The sequence below is a fragment of the Dermacentor andersoni genome, chromosome 4 (genome assembly GCF_023375885.2).
Source record: "Dermacentor andersoni chromosome 4, qqDerAnde1_hic_scaffold, whole genome shotgun sequence".
Taxonomy (NCBI): Eukaryota; Metazoa; Arthropoda; class Arachnida; order Ixodida; family Ixodidae; genus Dermacentor; species Dermacentor andersoni.
The window spans coordinates 180,655,864-180,676,070 of record NC_092817.1 but is presented as its reverse complement, the minus strand read 5'-3'; the positions used below and the strand labels follow the sequence as shown (position 1 = coordinate 180,676,070).

The following is a 20,207-nucleotide window of genomic DNA, read 5'->3' as shown; positions in this document are numbered from 1 at the left end:
AAGCGGGGCGCCAGGACGCAAATTGGCAGGAGACCGTAACGTCTTGGGGGAGCTGATAGTGAGTCAGCCCTTTTGTTATTCCTCGGCAGCCAGAGTAGCTTTCAAACCGCGACCACCTCGGGTACGGCTCAAAGTATGAGTCAGACATAAGCGTTTGGAAAGGGAGGCCAAGAGCGCTTCCGTAGAAATGAAGTGTTTTGTTTTTTATTTTGAGCATCGGAAAGTTTTCGCGAATTGAGACTAGGATTTCTTTCAATGTGTAAGGTTTGAGCTTTGTTTGTGTTTTCGTTAGAGAAGCTCGAGATTTGAAAGATCAGGTTTATGTAAACATATAGTCTCGCGAGTGTTAGTTAATGAGTAGATAGGCTTTCTTTTTTTGTGTGTGAGTAACCTGAGGGTCAAGGTTATCGGTGAGAGGCCTATCATGACGCGCGTGTTTTTTAGTTCACCTTCTTTTTTTGTTTTTTTTTATTTTCTAAGGTTAACCGCGTGGGTTTTCAGTGAGTGCGTGATTTGCACGGAGAAACTTTTTTAGTTCCCTTAGCGCGTGTCCTGTGTGGACGGAAGGAAGCAGATTTATGACTGGGTTGCTCGTGTGTGTTGAGGGCAGCCGTATTCTGACTTCTTTAGTGAGTGTGCCTGGAACTAGTAATTAGAAGACGCATTATTTAAAGAGTTCTGCGGAGTGTGTAAGTCCCGCAAGTTTAATTGTTCGTTTAAGTCACGTGTCCTGTAGGACCTTCAGGGAAAAAACGTGAGTAAGCGTAAATGAAAAGCGTGCCTACAACGCAAGTACGCGTTCTGTTTAGTGACCACAAGGCTAGTGCGCTTGTGATTTCGTACTTGTGAGGTTGACCAGATTGTTCAGTGGCACCAATATGTGCGATAAGTACGCCACTGCGATAGATTGGAAACATGCTGTTCGTGTAGTTAGGCCACTTAAGTTTGTTCGGCTGTTTTCATTTGTTGTTTGCAACGTCGACGACCCTTTGTTTTGCAACAACAATAGTACTCTGGTCTTGTCGGCATTCCGGGAGAAATGGATAGCTGTTTGGAAGGGTGGTTGGACCTGCTTTGTCAAAATTGGGGAAATAAAAGATCAGGGTTCATTTTGACTCAGTAATAGCCTGGCGAGTCAGGGGTGAAGAGCCTGCGCTTACGCGTGGTGCAGCGCTGTGTTGTTTTGTTTGTTTGACGTATGTTCTCCAGGGCCCAGGATCCCGAAGTTCGTCAAACGAGGCTCGACACCAATACCCTGCAAGTTCTTTCAGCGTTCCTCATGGCCAGCGAATTGAGTTCACCGGCTATTCAGAACAACCGGGGCGAGGACGAGCTGTTAGATATGGAGCTGTTTCCTGCGCCTACTTCGAGTTCCCCCGGACCACATCGAATCGCGCCACTGCTACGTAAGGAATGCAGAAGCATGGATGACACATGCCTGAGGCACGACAAGTGCAAACAAGTTGGCGGCCCCCACTTCATGTGCCCCGCGGTAGCTATTCACTGCTTGACTCTTCCAGAAAAGCGAAGGGATAGCCCGGCACTGTTCCAGGTAACGTGAGTCCCGAAGCCAAACGGCTGTGATGTACCGGGAAGGCCTGGCAGCGTCGCACCGGTCGCCTTTGAAGGGGGCATTTGCCACCACAGCGGGGCCGTACCACCGGGAGCAGGGGGCCCTCGGACAATGGAGCCCAATCGTCGCCCCTTCGCCGCCTTTGAAGAGAGCATTGCACCACAGCAAGGCAAGACCGCGGGGAGCCGCCGGGTGTGACATCACCGCACGGGTGCCTACCATTGGCCGAAGGTGGCGTCATCGGAGCGGGCTCTCCCATTGGCCGAACATGACGCGACTTCCAGTCCTCGAAGGGTTTAAATGAAGCATTCCAGAGAGACCAGAGCATTCCCTGATTGACCTCTCTCGAACTTCTTGCCGCGGGCCGCAGCGTCCGAGTCGCTGCCGGCCCGTAATGACTGTACGACTGTTACTTGACTCTCACCTCTCTGTATATAATGTAAAATAAACCCTCCCAAGTTTTGTTTTCATCCCGAAGTCTGTCCTCCAACCGCGACAACGCGGCGTCGCACTTGACACTCCTCCCCAGTAACTGTCTATTTTTTTCCACTTGTGGGTAAGATTGCGCGAACGCTTTCGCGTATTTTTCTTTTTTTTCAAATCTTGTATATACTGCTTTAGCTGACACCTCTCATGTCTCCTCATTAGTATAGTGGCCAGTATCCCCGCCTGTCACGCGGGAGACCGGGGTTTGATTCCCCGACGGGGAGTGTTTCTTTTTTCCTTCTTGTTTATAGGCGCACGCGGCGCCGCACTTGACACTCCTCCCCATTAACTGTCTATTTTTTTCCACTTGTGGGTAAGATTGCGCGAACGCTTTCGCGTATTTATTTTTTTTTTTCAAATCGTGTATATGCTGCTTTAGCTGGCGCCTCTCATGTCTCCTCGTTAGTATAGTGGCCAGTATCCCCGCCTGTCACGCGGGAGACCGCGGTTCGATTCCCCGACGGGGAGTGTTTCTTTTTTCCTTCTTGTTTATAGGCGCACGCGGCGTCGCACTTGACACTCCGCCCCAGTAGCTGTCTCTATTTTTTTCCACTTGTGGGTAAGATTGCGCGAACGCTTTTGCGTATTTTTTTTTTTTTCAAATCGTGTATATACTGCTTTAGCTGGCACCTCGCATGTCACCTCGTTAGTATCGCACTCTGCCTCTGGACACGGATGCGTTCGGACGCAAGATGTCGAGCTCTGCAAGAGCCGTTTCTGCGGCCGCGTCTGGCCGTGTTAACAGGTCTTCTGTCGCCCCACCGGGCTATCGGTATGTACTACCGACTTTGCCATCAGGCGAAACTATGAAGGAGTATCTTTTTTTACACTGTGACGTTGCCGGGAGACCATACCGCCTCGAAGACTTCCGTGACCCGCTGCAAGAACTCGGTGTACTTAAAGACGTGACCGGTATTGGGCCCTATTAGAGTTTGGAGCGGTCGTAGACGTAAGGATGGAGCTTGGGAGGAACTAGGATTTACTGGCAGTATTTACATTTTGAACAGGACATACATTGGCAGTCTAGCGTGACTCCCATATGGAGCCCGCAAAACTAACATACAGCAAACAGCTTACGAACACAGCTCACTACTACATTTCGAGCATGACAGAGCACTCAGCTCCCGACAACGAGCACGACAAGAGCACACTCTAGCAGCCGGAAAACGCTGCTTATAAGCTCTCCGCTTGACGTCATAGTTCGACGTCATCGTTCGGCGTGGACGGAGCACGAATGGTCGGGAGTGTTCGTCCAATCATTGTAAACTTGCCGCCGCCCCGCAGTATGGCTCACACACACAAAGGCACACACGTTCGAGCCTACACACACAAAGGCTGACACGTTCGAGGGCCCCGTGGACGGAAATGTTCGTGTTGCACTCACACACAGGTGAAAAGGCCGGACAGTTCTCGGTACCGCCCAGCTTTCAGTGCCGACGTCAGAGGGCTTCGTAGAACTCTGCTTTGTCCCGGATGGCTCGGCCAAGTACCAATTTCCTGAGTTGATCGCGCGCCACGTGGCTGCCGGCTCTTCGCAGTTCTCCGAAGGGCGCCCCATCTGGTGGGCTTGGAACACGTGCAGCGGGCTGAAAGCTGGCACGTTGCCACCCCGTACGGCCATTCATAACAGCTCCTCCATGGCCCGGAAAATCTCGCCTGGCCAGTGCTGGCAACCGCTGGGCAGGAAGAGAATGGCTGGCGAGCAAGATGATGGCTTTGCTCTCTGCAACCCCTGCGTACTTGGAATGCCTTCAACCATCATACAACAACTGGCACAGAAGAGCCGACCCGGCAACACAATACCGCTCAGCGTTCAAACGCCCGGAATCAGCTGCTAACCCACCAGGCCTCCTATCACAATTCCAATGCAAGTCACTCAACTGGGAATCCCAAATTTCGCCCCAAAATTTCGTGCCGCCAAAGCGAGCGTTCCCGTTCCCTTTCAGTTCGACCAAACCTGACTGTCGTGCTGCACAAGAGTAAAGGTTTACGCAGAATTAAACCGAAGGCTCTCAAACACCAATACCCAAACATAACATAAGCAGCCTAACTTCACGAACAGCCTGTTCTTACCCTATCGCAGTGGCGTACTTATCTAACGTACTGTTGCCACTGAACAGTTTGGCCAACTCCACAGGTACGCAATCACAATCGCGCTAGCTTTGTGGTCCCTATTCCGAACACGTGCTTGCATCCTACAAAGTTTTCATCACGCTGACTCACATTTGTTCCTTTAGTCCACACAGGACACGTTCCTTCAACAAACAACCACACTTGCGTAACTTACGCAACACAGAGGAACCTTTGAACAAATGTGTCTTTTACTAACTAGCTCTTCGTACGCGCACCAGATAAGTCAGAATACGGCTGCCCTCGACACACACGAGCAACCCAGTCATCAACGTTCTGCTTCCTTCCGTCCACACAGGACACGTGCTAATAGACTTAAGAGCTCTTCTCAGTGCAAATCGTGCACTTACTGAAAATCTACGCGCTTAACTTTAGAAAATTCAAAAAACACTTAAAAAAAGAAGGTTAAACAGCACACACGCGCGTTACGATAGGCCTCTCAACGATAACCTTGACCTTCAGGTTACTCACACACACAAAAAAGCAAGCCTATATACTTATTAATGAACACCTCGCGAAACTACATGTTTACTTAAAACGCGTCTTTCAAATCTCGAGCTTCTCAAACAAAACATAAACAGAGCTCATGCCTTACATATTGAAAGAAACTGAAATCGCGGAAATTATCCGAGTGCTCAAAAATAAAACAAAACAACATGCTTTACTTCAACGGAAGCTCCCTTGGCCTCCCGTTCCAAGCATTTACAACTGACTCATACTTTTGAGCCGTACTCGAGGTGGTCGCGGTCCGAAAGCTACTCTGGCTACGGGGGAAGTACAAAAGGGCTGACTCACTATCAGCTCACCCAAGACGTTAGAGTCCCCTGCCAATTTGCGTCCTCGCGCCTCGTTTTCAGCATGTCCTCGATTGACCGCGTCGCTACTCCCCACCTGGTCTCGTCTTGCCACATTGCGCTTCTTTGTACTGCACGCTGAGCTTCGAAGAGAACGACGGAACGACGAGGAATTTAACTGCCCCGTGCCCTTTGTCCGCGTCTGTGCAGAACATGCTTCTCGGTCCCCTTTTGACCGGTGGCTCGAACGTGTTTGATGCGTCAATATCGTCCGTGACGACCGCACCTGTCTTTTCTTCGCGCCCTGCCTTTTCGCGCCTGTCGCCGTCTTTGGCTTCGCTACATTAGCCACCGCATTCTGATCCTTTCGGCGCTTCTTTCTGCGGCGCTTTCTCCTCGAACTCTCTTTCATGCCGTCATCTCGCGCCTCGTGCTGGCCGTTACACATCTCGTCGGCCCGGATCGGTCTCTTACCCGCACAGTCTGATTGATTTTCATTTAAATCAACATTCTCGCTGCCTCGACTGGCGGACAGCTCAACCGACTCTGGCACAATGCAGCAGGCTTTACTCGAGTTATGCAACTCGCACTTTTGCGAACTGCCCTCTACTGCATTGCCCAGCTCACGCTGTGCATCTGTACACAGCCCGTCGGTATCGATCGCTGTCTCACACGCACAGTCCGAATGATTAACAACTGAATCATCCCTATCTAGGCTATCTAGACTGGCGGAGAGCCGCACCGATCCCTGAACAATGCAGTTGTTCTCTCGTGAGCTACGGAGCTCGCCACCCCGAGAACTATTCTCAACTGCATCGTCCAGTTTGCACTTCACTTCTGCACGCAGATCTGACTCGACATGGGTGCTCGCGTCTGTCAAGTCCGTAGTATTCTGTACCTCGCTAACGACCTCGCTACCATGAGATGCGACGCACACGCGCGGTAACTGTGCCAATTTGTTCGCAGCTGGCCTAGCTGTCTCTACAGTCCTCTGTTGGCACAGCACCTCGTCGCTCTCACTCTGGCCTTTAACGGCCTCTGTTGCCACTAAGGCTTCGTGAGCTGCTAGCACTTCGAGTTCACCTATGAACGTGCTGCTACTCTCACAGGTACTACTACTAGTCTCGGCTTTCGACGAAAATCTGCAATCTACTTCCTCACACTTTTGCTGCGTCCAGCCTACAGATTTCTCAAGCCGCTGTTGACTTCCTGCGTTTAGCTGCTGCAAATCCTGTATCTGTTTCTTTACTGCTGCAATTTCTTTTTCAACCACCTGCCGTTTTTGCTCACGCTCTTGGCGTTTTCGCTCGCGCTCTTGGCATTCTTGCTTAATTGATTCCTGTTCCTGCCTTTTTCTTAGAATTCGTTTACCCATTTGTTCTATGAATTTCGAATCATTGTTACTTTCTAGAATTGTCTTACGAATATCTGATTCCGTCAAGTCCTCCTCTACGTTTACCTCTATCTCCTCACACAACCACAACAGGTCAGCCCTCACCAAACACATTAGGATCATGGTCGCTACTTTAAGCTTTGGCTCTGCTGTCACAGAATACTTGCTGCGATACCCACGCAAATCAAAATACAAGTAAAAGATCCCCAGCGAATCAAATCAAAAACACAGAGAAATTGAAGCCTGGTAAATCTTACAGCCAAGACCAAACGCTTACCCACTGAAGCAGCACCATATCACCAGTCCTTCCCCGCCGTATCCAGTCAGTTGCAAGAGGTGGTCAATCTCAAGTCGCCTCCAACTTGATCAGGATGCCGGTCGGTCACCATGTGCCAACGTCCGTCAGCTGCCGTTGCTGTCTCCGAGTCGAAAGGCCGATCTAGAAGCCGTAGGCTGGTCTAGGAGCCGTAGGCTGATCTCACTGCTGCCATTCAGTTATTAGATTCGTCGGACGATCCTACCGCTGTCAACCAGATATTGGAGTCGTCGGACTATCTCACCGCTGCCACCATTTGAAGGAGATGAAGGTCGTAGACAGGAACTCGGTGAACAGGATTTATTTGCATATTAACAGTTTAAGCAAGATACATTGGCAGTCTAGCGCGACTCCCATATGGAGCCCGCAAAACTAACATACAGCAAACAGCTTACGAGCACACAGCTCACTACTACATTTCGAGCATGACAGAGCACTCAGCTCCCGACAACGAGCACGACAAGAGCACACTCTAGCAGCCGGCAAACGCTGCTTATAAGCTCTCCGCTTGACGTCATAGTTCGACGTCATCGTTCGGCGTGGACGGAGCACGAATGGTCGGGAATGTTCGTCCAATCATTGTAAACATGCCGCCGCCCCGCAGTATGGCTCACACACACAAAGGCACACACGTTCGAGCCTACACACACAAAGGCTGACACGTTCAAGGGCCCCGTGGACGGAAATGTTCGTGTTGCACTCACACACAGGTGAAAAGGCCGGACAGTTCTCGGTACCGCCCAGCTTTCAGTGCCGACGTCAGAGGGCTTCGTAGAACTCTGCTTTGTCCCGGATGGCTCGGCCAAGTACCAATTTCCTGAGTTGATTGCGCGCCACGTGGCTGCCGGCTCTTCGCAGTTCTCCGAAGGGCGCCCCCGTCTGGTGGGCTTGGAACACGTGCTTGGAATTGGAACACGTGCAGCGGGCTGAAAGCTGGCACGTTGCCACCCCGTACGGCCATTCTTAACAGCCCTTGCAAATGACGCATGTGTGGCTCATCAAGCTACGAACTCCAGAGGTGAAGGAAGCGCTGGTTAAAGCGGGTGGCCTGGAGGTAAAAGGGCGCTTTTGCGCCGTCATTGACCCAGTGCAACAAGATGTCACACTCAAAGTGCACTGGGTTCCATTCCACGTTACCGGGGAAGCACTGAAGAAGGCTTTCGACCACTATGGCGAAGTGAAAGAAGTAAGAGAAGAGGATTGGAAGGTGAGGGGCTTCGAGCAAGCTGAGTCTACCACGCGTATTGTGCGGATGACGCTCCGAGGGAACTTAACACCGGACGCTCTGCCCCATTTGTTCAAGATCTTTGGTGGCTCTGTGCTGGTTGTCCTTCCCGTGAGAGCTCCAATTTGCCTGTGGTGTCGACGCAAAGGACACATTGGAAGAGACTGCTGAGTGCCAAGCTTTTCTGAGTGCCGGGAATTCGGCCATGAAGCACATGATTGCGTACGTACGTATGCAAGAGTTACTGGCAGCACGCAACCTGACGACGAAGGTCTCGAATTGATGGAAGAGGAGGTAACGCAGAAACTGACAGCGTCCTTGGAAACGCCGGTTCAACAGGTGGCAAGTTTCGCAAGAAAGGTGGCAACGCCATCCGCGTCTACACAGGACGCCACAGCAGAAAGAAAGCAGAGAGAAAGAAGAATGAATGAACAAGAGAGGACACCGCCTGCGCCCGAAGAAACGAACCACGGGTGTGACGCCTTTAACGTGGAGATGGACGCGGTCCCCGCGCACATTGGCCTGCCCGGAAACGAAGCAGCCGACGCCCTTGCGAAGCAAGCTCTCGCGGCTCGCTTCCCCCTCGCCATCTCCGTCACTCGCTTCGACGTGGCCAAGACGGCCATACCGCGCACCCTCCGCGCGCACCATCCTGACTCACGTGTTGCTGCGGGGACGCCCCCTCGCCTCCTCCCCCGCGTTGGCCTCTCCGGGATCGCTCCTTTCTCTTGCGGCTGCGCGTCGGCTGCTACAGCACGGCCGCCCGATTGCACAGACTGCACGGAACAGGCAGCCCCGCGTGTACGGAATGCGGCGAGGATGAGACACTGGAACACCTTCTCCTGCGTTGCCCATCCTTCGACGCTGAGCGCACCGCGCTCTGTGCTTCATATCGCCGAGTCGGACTACCGTGCAGCACGGAGGGTGATCTCCTATTTCCCGCAGCCCCCGCCTCCATCGCCAAGAGAGCGCTTGCTGCCCTCCTTGGCTTTTGTGACGAGACTCAGCTGAGAACGCGGCTGTAAGCCCCGCTTTGCTTCTTCTTTAACCTTCTTGTTTTTTTTTTCCGCTCTCTTTCATTCTCTCTCTAATCTTTTTCTCCCCACTCCCCTTACCCCGTGCGGTGCTGTTGAGGTGCCCTCCCTTGAGAGACAGTTACGGCACTGCACTTTTCTCTTCCTTTCATCTTAAAATCACTACTACTACTACTAGATGGACGCGGAGACAGAGACGCCATATGAGACGCCGGGTGAGACGGTCACTGAGGAGCGAGCCATGCCTCCCAAGCAGCACCGAAGCGATGCTCCAGATGAGGAGACGCCAGCTGACATTCTTCAGCGCCTGGAGCCGCAGTGAATGGTGGTCCGGTCGACCCGGGCCAAGAAAGGGAAGTCCGCCCCAGCGCAACGGTCAGCGTCGCTCACCCGAGAAGGGCAGGCGACGCAGTGACCAACGCGACTGGCGTCGCGGGTGCCCGTTGAAGCTGTCGTGCCGACAGGGACGCTCAGTTGGTGAGGGTTGCTATTTGCTGGGGGCCTTACTGTTGTTTTACTCTTGCTCTTTGAAATGGATGTGTCATTAGCTCCATTGCGCGTGGGAACCCTCAACGTTGGAGGTCTCAGGGCGAGACGGCGGCAGCGTCAGCTCCGACGCGTAATGTTGGAAGAAGATTTAGATATATTGGCGATGCAAGAGACTAAAATAGAGAGTGAGAGTCAGACTGATGGTATGGTTGCACAGTTTAGTGACCGCTACACTGTATGCGTTAGTCATGCTGTTGGCACAAAGGCCGGTTGCTGTATGTTTATTAAGAAAGGTTTGGGTATAGTTGCGGAAAGAGTTATAAGTTGTCAGAGTGGTCGATTCGTGCTGTGCAATTTTGTATATCGCAACATAAAATACCGAATATTATGTGTGTACGCACCAACGAAAGTGAATGACCGGCTAAGTTTCTTTCAAGAAATATCGCAGTATCTGAAAACAGAAAGATGTTTGATAGTGTTAGGAGATTTCAATAGCGTTTTGAGCTCGAACGATCGTTCGAGTGATGGATACTGGGCTAATAAGAGCGTTGTCTTTCTGAGGGGGGCCATTGGAAGAGCTCTGTTGGAAGACATTGCACATTACGCGAAAGGAGGCAATAATCGGCAATATACTCATTTTCAAGGCAATAGCCATGCAAGGTTAGAAAGAGCTTATCTTTTGCAAGAAATCGCCGCAATGTGTGATGATTACAAGGTGCTCAACATAGCATTCAGCGACCATTGTTTAGTAGCCTTCACGATAGGGAAAAAGATCACCGCGAAACCTGGAATGAAATGGGAAACATAGAAATTAAACGCGAAACTCTTAAAGGACGACCAATTTCTAGAAAGTGTACGCACAGAAATTGCTAAAGCAAATAATGACTGTGAAAAAGGATGGGTTGAGTGATGGGAGCGATTTAAAGAAGTCGTAAAAATGAATGCCATAGAGCGAGCAGTAGAAATAAGTTTTGAAGAGCGCCAAGCGGAAAATAACCTTAAAAAATGCTTCAGGAATTGGTGGACGCCGAAACTGCAACGCCAGGCACCTTTATGGAAGAAATAAGGGAAACAAAGAATAAAATTGAGGCTATCGACACGGAAAAATACCGTGGCGCACTTATTCCCGCACGAATGAGAAGATCTTGGCTGATAAAATGCCAACAAAGCGTGCTTTGGGAACTGAGAAAAAGTATGCGAGGAGAAACGAATTAGTCGAGATTGAATACAAAGAGAAAATATCTAGAGATGTCGAAGAAATCAATTATGCGTTTACGGAATATTACAGGGAGCTCTTCAAGTGTAGAATACCGAGCAAGGCTGGGTATGAAAGCCATTTTCTAACCACTCTACCTAGGTTGGACGCCGAAGCAACAGATAGATTATCAGAAGATATCACAGCAAAGGAGATCGAAATGGCCATTGAAGACCTTAACCCTGGAAAATCACCAGGACCTGATGGCCTAACAGCAGTTTTTTGCAAAGCCTTTTGCTCGAAGATAGCCATCTTATTAGAACGTGTTTTTATGGAGGCGTATCAAAAAGGTCGTTTGCCACCGTCCTTTAAAAGGGCGTATACAGTCTTGATACCAAAAAGCGATGACGCAAATAAACTTAACAAAGTAACTGGCTACAGGCCAATTACGCTGGCAAACGTAGATTATAAATTTTTAATGAAGATATTTGCGCGGAGACTACAAGGGGTTATTGGTGCTTTAGCAGGACCGCATCAGACCTGCGGGATAAGAGTGAGGTCTATATTTACTACTATCCATGTGGCTCGCAGCATTCTTGAAGCTTGTGATGCAGATTTTAGGAAAGTCGCAATGTTACAAATTGATCTAGAAAAGGCGTTTGACAGAGTATGTCGTAATCTCCTGTTTACAATTCTTGGTTATGTCGGTGTTGGATCACGGATAACAGAGGGAGTTAAAATGGCATACAATAATTGTACAACTAACCTTACTGTCAACCATAAGCTAACTGAAAGGATTGAAGTGCGTTCCTCTGTTCGTCAGGGGTGCCCCCTGTCACCGCTTTTGTTCGCGATATATCTAGAGGCTCTCTGTAAAAGAATTATTGATAGTCCGGATGTGCGAGGATTCAGCCTAGAAGGGTGTGAGGTGCGTTTATTAGCTTACGCTGATGATGTTGTTTTCTGTGATGATAAGGAGAGTGTTCGAGCTACCATGACAATTATGCGTGAGTTTCGTGACATGACGGACAGCAATATAAACCTGAATAAGTGTGTCGGCTTGTGGCACGGCCGGTGGCAAACAACGCCGCGTGTTTTTGAAAGTATGCAGTGGAAGCTCACGCCTGGGATTTATCTTGTTGTACCGTTAGCACACATCGAGACACTAAAGACTTATGGAATGGCAAAGTGCAGGAATTAAAAGCTCAAACTGATAAGTGGGCCGGACGTGACCTCTCTATATTCGCACGTGCGGCTATATGCAGAATCTTCTTGGTGAGCAAGCTGTGGTATCTTATGCAAGTCCTGAGCTGGGGTGCTATGCAGGATGCACCGAGTTTCTCGTTCACCCGAGTTTTACCAGAGTTTGCTCGACGGCAGTCAGTGAACGGAGATAGCGCGGAACGCGCGGAAGGTGCAGGCAAAAAAATATGTAGACAAAAAGCCGCGTATGACAACATGAACGCACCCTGCGCGTGCCGCGCAGGGTGCTGCTTCTACGTTTCAAGCGCAGAAGGCTGCACAACGAAACGCGCCAGCGCCGCGTATTGTTATCAACGGATTATCGCAACTTAGCGAAACCGTGACTGCCCCGCTGTCTGTCTGCACACTTGCCGTGAGCCGCTTGCCACGCCTTTCCCGGGCGCGTCAAGGGCGTGCCTCATCTTTCGGGCACTGTCTTTCTATCCGCCATCGAATGCGAACAGGGTACATGCGGGGCATTCTTGCACCTACACTGTCACTCAAACGAATACGTTAAAATAGAACAAATAAAATAACGAACAGTTTTATTTCTTTAGGTATCTGTGTTTCGTTTTCAACGCTAGAAATTTGTGATGACAAACGGATATCGAGCAAATTATTAAATTTTGCACTTCTTGCCGCGAGTGGCGACAGGGAGGCGAAAGCTTAGAAGCGGTACATTGAAGCGGGTCGCACGCACGAGGGCGTTCATACGGTGATAAGTCGCCTAGGGGCGCTGCAGTGCTATTCTTAATAAAGTCGGTCATGATCCATGGAGGGTCATGGCCACTCTTTCTTTATTAGGGGAATAGAAACGCAGCGCCGCGGTACGGCTGTTCATCGCAGGCGCTTCACTAGGCACTAGGCAATTAAGGCCCCCGCTTTACCGACTAAAAACGACACAACAGCTGTCGCTGGAAAATGGCGGTATGTTATTTTAGAGTGCGTAGTGACGCAGTTCAGTGAAAATTTACCAGTTTGTCTTTGTGCGCGAAGCCTCTGCGATACATTGCGAAAAGTGCGTGCTTCCCCAGCGACACAATTCATCGCTTGTCATCGCTTGCCCAGTGAAGGCGCCTCTGAGCGCATGTACGCAGTATATGAGTGTGTTGTGCAGTCGAAGGTGCTTACGGATTACCTCTGCTGGAGCCAGCAGCGATCGCAGATGGATATCGTAACGACGCCGCAGCACTCGCATTTCGGCAGGTGAGGGCTCTTGTGTGCAGTTATGAAATCAGATTTCGAACGGAGAGAGGTGTTGGAACTGTTGAGTGCGCAGTGCTTGTGATGAGGAAATGCCATTGCACTGGGTCTAGAAGAGCGAGCGATTCTCGGACGCTGATCGTGTTTACGACGCTGTGGCTCCGTTTCATCACCGATGACAGAGCAGCCATCTCAAACGACTGCTGCAATACGCACTCCTCAGCATCGTCGTCCCCCTCGACCCATCGACGTCTTGCAAGCAGCTACACTGACGTGCCGATAATTATTTACTGTGCGCTACGCGCCACAATGCAGGCAATGAAACCGTGTTGTGCGGCCATCTCAGCCCGAGAAGATGTATGCATAAGCCAGCGACAGTCAACGCTTTGTTTTTGATAGTGGTGCTCAGTACATCACCGATGAGAGTGCGTTGTGCGTGTTTTATGTCGGCGGTCAAGATTGTTGATGCCTCTCAGCTCGACACCGCGTCGCTGTTGCCGGAAGATAAGTTGGGCGTGGCCCAACTGTAGTGGGTGCGCGCGCAATAGTTACATGCCTCGCGCGGGGCGTGACCTCTGGTTTTGATTGACAGGCGAACTCGTGCTAAACTCGTACATCGCGAAACCCCCTCCGAGTTCAACTCGGGAACATGGCGGCGGCAGCAGCAGCCTGTTTCATTGCATGCAGCGGCAGCAAGCGTTAGTATGACCGTCCGGACCCGTTCACCTGCATGACCGACGGGGAGTTTCAGCGTCATTTTCGCCTGTCGAAGACATCAGTGTGACGAGCTAGGTGAAGACTCTCGTCTGCGGAGACAGCGTGGCGGGCTTCATTCGCTCACCGTCGTAGAGCAAGTCATCTGTGCCCTCCGTTTCTACGGGAGTGGGAGTTTTCAGGGAAGCGTCGGCGCCGAGCGTTACATTGGACGCCATCAAACTACTGTTAGCAGCTGTTAGCAACTGTGTCAGAGATGTGTCTGACGCGCTTATCGATGCGGCAGTGCGTAAGCGGTGGCTAGCTTTCCAGAATACTGCGGCGGAGCGGACATATATAAAAGAATGCTTCCTACTTCGTGGGAACATTACGAACGTAGTCGGGTGTGTCGACGGAGCGTACGTAGGAATTAAGGCGCCTTCAATGTCAGCGTTACTGTGATTAACAGACTTTTTCGCTGGTTGATCACTTTTTGCCGATTGTTCTACTTGTCTGTCAGGGTGCCTTCCAAATGGCTCACTTTCTTGGGAAAGAGGTTAATTAAGTATAAATAGATAAATGGATATCACAAATTGTGTGAAGTAACCTATGAATCCTAATCTCAGAAAGAACTTGGGGTTCTTCATTGGTGAAGTTACTAAGTATGCACAATGCTGAATTTTGGTCATGCGTAATCTATCGGCCGCACTATGAAACAGCGAGGCATTGCACAATTTGTTGCAGCGCGAGATGTGGATGTTGCACCAAGCCGGTTGTGCCTATGCATTTGTGGCGAAATGAAAATGCATTGAGAATCTTAGTGTGTTGGCTTGCATGAAGAAAATACTTCAGATTGTTTGCTCTGTTCACTGTCGATGCATGTGCCAGAGGTTCAGTGCATCTTCTTTTTTTGGGGGGGCAGCGTTATTCTGGATGGATCAATTGAATATTTTCGTCTCATAATGGGGCTCTAATTCTTAAGCAGTAGAACAATGCACATCCGATACTCTGCAGAACTCTCTGTACGTGAAGATGTCATGAACCACCAAGGCAAAATTACGTATCGGGAGAAATGTGGTGCAGATGCCAATGAAAAGTGGGTCTTTAACCCACCATGATAAAAATAAAAATTGCAGAGCAAGTAGACCATTTGTACAGCTTTAGAGCAATGATTACACAAAACGTGATATGCCCAAACGAGTAAACCCTTGCCGCAATGCCAAAGTAGGCTGAGCGACATGCAGCATATATTGGCATTGAACATGTCTCGTAACAGTTATTTTTATTGTAAGCCCTCGCTGTCACACCTTTCCCTCCAGCACTCCTTTTACTGAAACGTGGCACTGTCTTTCCATTGGTGTCATGATGATAATGGTAACGGCAGCAGCAAGGCTGGTTAATGCTTGCCTCTTTGATTCCTGTGAGTTTAGTGGTAAAGAATATGGCACGTGCATACATACAGCTGTGCTGCAAAATTTAACATTTGTGATTTTTTGGAGAGCTAATTTGTGTTGGGAAATTTCAAAGATGTGCACCATTGTGGCCTAATAACTAGAGCATTGGTGAGGTTGAAGACGGTGTATTGGTATAGAAGCTTGAAGTTCAATTGCACAACAATTCGACGGGACACAAAGAGAAATACACACAGCAGAATGCTTTGCTGTGTGTGTTACACTTCTTTGTGTGCCGTGGAATTGTTGTGCAATCCAACTTCAAATAGAGCATTGGGCTTCTTTGGTGCAGGACCGAGGAAGTGTGAGCTATTCGACAGCATGCCAGTGCCTTGCCACACAATTATGGAAGTCGGAAGGTTTGTGAACAAAGCTTTGCTTTCAAATCCACCTGCTCATGTAATACAAGCGCTGATTGAAAGAACCATCACACAAAAATAATGGTGAAATCAATGGCCTGTGAAAAGTAATTTGTATATAGACACTGTTGACATAATAGGTGCCATACCGGCCTCAAAATTGTACTGCACAGAGCAGTTTGTTTCCTATGTGAAGCACAACCTCCCATTACATGCTGTGCAAATAACCAAGCTCAGTTTGTTTTGACGTGCTACACAACATTCAGTGTAATCTGTTTTTGATTCTAAAGAAGTGACAAACACCACCTCTTTTTCAAGGACGTCATGGGAATATTTGGCGAGACCTTTTTCAGCCCCTCATAATGGAAGTGTGGCCAGCCAGCTTTGCTTGGATGCCTTTATAGATTTCTGCTCCTGATCATTGTGTGCTATCAAGTTGCAGAAGTCTATGCAACTGGTGCAATGCATTACGTGTTTCTATAGTCGGATACAACTTTAGGAGGCTGCGGAATCTGCACTTCAAGGCAGGTGAACACAAGCCTGCACCAATGGGCACGCACTCTAGACTGACATCGTGCCGCCGGACAGACTAATACTTGCTCGTTGGAGAGGGACTATTTCTTTAGACGTGTAGGCAATCGGCTGCTGTGCTTTTGTCATCTGGGTGGGGCCTCTCCTGTCTTCTGAAGTTTTATCCGACTGTAAAGGATGCTGCTTTTCATACAACACAAAAGGACAAAGTGTACAATTATTTGGCCTATGAAATGGATACATCAGAAGTGTGCTATGCAAGGGCTTAAGATGTGTGAAATATGGTACATGCAATTATAAGACAATGTTAAAGAATATGTGGTATCGAACATGCATGTAATGGCACATTTGAATCGGGGAGTGTTGCAGTCATATGCACAGTCTATAGGTGATAGCATTATTAAGCTCCTGCTGTTTCCTGTCTTCATTGTGAATTACACACACCGTTCATCTTGTGGCTAATCAGCACGCACTGTATTCTTGCACATAGAAAGAACAAACAGCATGATGACGTGTATGCTGCATAGGTGTATTTTTTATTTACATGGTCCAAGAGTGGCACAGGTTTTCTTACGTTTTTGCCTATTTTGAAGGGACACCAAGTGCATGTTACAAGTCTCCTAATATGCACAGCACAATGTTTACTGCAATAATTTTATTCATGTTCTTGAATAATAAACAAAATATTAAACTGAAAGCTCCTTTATAAGGTGCCTTCTGTGGGCTCGACAGGAGAGCAGTGAGGGCACCAATACTACTGTTGCAGAGCAGCCCTCTGGACCTCTGCCACACTCTCAAGAGCACGTGCCTGGCGCTCGCCTACTGCCACCAGGCGGTTGAGTGCCTCCAGCAGCAGAATGTTTTGCTGCAAAAAGTGTATCGGAATGAATCAGCCGCATACAAACCATTATTTACAAAGAAAAATGCTCGTTGCACTATTAGTACTAAGTGCCCTTAACTGTGGAAGCCTCTAATGTAGTATGCATAATAAAACAATGCGTTGGTACAACGTCGCTTTATTTTTCATAACTGGGGTTTTCTTTTTCAGAGCCAATTGTCATGTTGATTAGTGGGCCAGCAGCTGAGGTGGCCCTGCATCTTCGAGAGTCTCTACTGTCAGCACCACAAACCTATTTTTGTTCGCTGGAAAACAAATGCCTCACCCTACAATCCCGTCTTTTACGAGCTGATTGCATCCTATGCCTACAAACATCATATTTTTGTCCCAATACGCAATTTTCTACCATCCTCGGCTGTAGTTCTCTCTCCTTGACATCCATTCTGTCATGCTTATGTAATCACCTGATATGAATTGGCAACAAGTGATCGAATACGTGCATGGCCTGCCTGCCGATTCCTTTTTTTCTTAATCTCAGCTAGCATATCAGTTGCCACGGTTTTCTACGCCACTGTCTTCCTGCCTTAACGCTATCTCCAACAATTTTTGTTACTTCGCTTTCTGCACAGTCCTTGACATCTCAAGTTTCTTTGTTAACCTCCAGGTTTATGTCCCATATCGCATAACAGGTGGAATGCAATGATTCTAGACTTTTTTCAAGGATATCGGTAACGTGGCGATCACGATTCGGCAATGCCTTCCATGTGCTGTTCAACCCATGAAATTTTTGTCTAAGTTTCCTGCTTTATATCAGTACTTGCTATTGATATTTCACTTGGATAAAGATACTCTTCCATAAAATTTGCTGGCTTAATGTGACTCATGAATTTCTGTTATCTCACCAAGTTAGTGAAGGTTACCTTCATCTTTTCCATATTTTCGCGGGCCCACTTGCATGTAAAAGCACGAACACTCATTGGTTCTCCCTCCCTTCTTTAAACTGCTGGACATTCAGTTCGTTACTACGAAAGTGACTTAATCCGTGCACTCTTAGTATGCTAAATATGAAACAGTAGAAATATACTTATCTGCAGTTTGTCGATGTCTCCTTCACTGTGTTGGTAGCGAGATCCATCGTCGGTACCACCTCCTTTTCGCATCGCAGCTATATAGGATGTCTGCCTTTTGCCCACACTATGTAATGTTCGCTACGCTCGCAGTCACGCAGAGTGGAGGAACTCGGCGCACTCGCAGAAGCAGCACCGGACAAGTTGTGTCTTCAGCACTTCGCCGTGAACAGTAGGTGCGCGTTGCGATCTGTAAAATCGCCGAAGCTATTGGCAGTCTTACCGGGTGCACCGGAAGATTGCCCACGGAGGAACAGAACTATCCAAGAAATAGTGGCCATCGTCGAGCGTGATCACTACGTCGCGCACTGCAAGCTCGTTGTACGGGTTTGTTTACACTGGGCCTCTCTGATGCTTAGCCGCCATGCTTGCCCAGTGAATGGATGTGATGACGCCACTACAGCGTTCCCTCGTGGTGTAATGCGAAGCGTACTAAATTACAAATTAGTCTAAGACGCATTCAGTGCACATCTCGTAAGTTTCAAAATGCTTCTAAACCACGTTAAAGTAACTAATAATATTGTACTAAATGCATTTGTTTTACAACTTGCTTCTGCATGTAATGCACTCGGTGGAACGACAAACAAGTGAAAGAAGGCACGACCATGCACCGACGGTATGATCACGTGAGCCCCAGTTTGTCGACCGCCCAGAAGGCAACGCCCAAGGAATGATAGCCAGCCAGAGTGAATCTAGATAAACCAATGAAAATGGAGGCTTGTCGAAAGACAAACTGTGTGTCGGTACCATTCGTGCTTTCATCTTGGGGTGTCGCCAGAGCTCGTGAAGATCCCGAGTTTCGCCAAACTCGGCGCATCCTGCATAGCACCCCTGTTCCCGATTCAACTTCAAGAAATTCCATAGAGTATTTGCTGTTTTTGTGTGGCAGTCTGAATATGAAAGAACAAGCAGGAACAACTTGTTTCGCAAGTTGGGTCAGGGGGGCTTGTCATTACCAAATTTATACTTAAAGCAACTGATTTCCAGATTTTTGTTCTTACGAGACACGACAAATCCTTTCTTGCAAACAGTTATCAAGTCCGATTGAGCAATGTCTGACCTAACTTTGTTGTCTCGATGAGGTAAGGTGGGTGTTACGCAACGAGTAACTTTTCGCGTGAGGTGGTCGTAGCATTTAGACTTTTAAACCACCACTTTTCCATAGAATATTTGGCTACAGTCAGTCGTAAGCGGATAAGCTCGGATTTAATAGCTTTTATGTTCCCAGAACCATTATATCGATTAATGTACCGCGAAGGCCAAGGGAAAGATGTGCTAAAACGTGTGAAACGAATGATTGTACCAGAGGGAGTGAAAACATTCTTTTTAAACATGCCTGTGAAAACATGCCTGGGGGTAAACGATGGAACACGTTTTTCTAGACTGTTGGAGTGTGGTCTTCTTTTGGGATATTATCCAAAGAACTATTAAAAAGAATTGCCGTTAACAGCGCATGGTATCCGTTACCTATCCACAGGGCAAGACAGTATACCTTATGACATATATATACACTATATACACGATGGGAATAAAAGCGCAAACGTTTTCGCACAACCTTACTCGCAAGCACGCGAAAGATACCCACAGATACTGCAGATAATGGTCGTGGGTGCACCTACGTGTATCTAAAAAAAAAGAAGTAAAAACATTACTCCCCGTCGGGGAATCGAACCCCGGTCTCCCGCGTGACAGGCGGGGATACTGGCCATTATACTATTTTTTTTGTTTTGTTTATTGCCAGTCCTCGACATATCACAACACAAATTCCTAAATGATATAAACAAAGACCAAAGAAGCAAAAAGGGATGAATACACAAACGGAACAAAGAACAGTAATATTTACATTCGCTGCCGTCCGCTACTGTGGCACGACGTTGTCGGATTAAAATTCCTTTAGTGCTGTAAGGGGTTCAACCCTCGACAGCCACTCAGGAACAGGCTGTTGCAACTTCATCACTTCCACATACCATTGCATAAATTCACAAAAGTACGGACGCGCCGGTCGGGCATCCGGGTCCCAATGGTAGCCCGCCATTCGTGCGCGCCATAAACAGTGGAGGCCCGTAAGCATGATCAGGTCGTACGGGAAACCTTCGTTGTCATATACTGGCAGAAACCTGATTCCGTG

The 20,207-nt window shown here is 48.6% G+C and overlaps 1 protein-coding gene across 1 annotated transcript; it reads left to right on the top strand.

Moving 5' to 3' along the window:
* The first annotated feature begins 2,427 nt into the window (after positions 1 to 2,427).
* LOC140217269 (uncharacterized) lies at positions 2,428 to 9,273 on the top strand. Its single transcript, XM_072287678.1, has 4 exons — positions 2,428 to 2,978; positions 6,470 to 6,500; positions 7,663 to 8,028; positions 9,130 to 9,273. Exons 1-4 carry the CDS (start codon positions 2,752 to 2,754, stop codon positions 9,271 to 9,273), a joined length of 768 nt encoding a protein of 255 aa, XP_072143779.1. The 5' UTR covers positions 2,428 to 2,751.
* Positions 9,274 to 20,207: the final 10,934 nt, after the last annotated feature.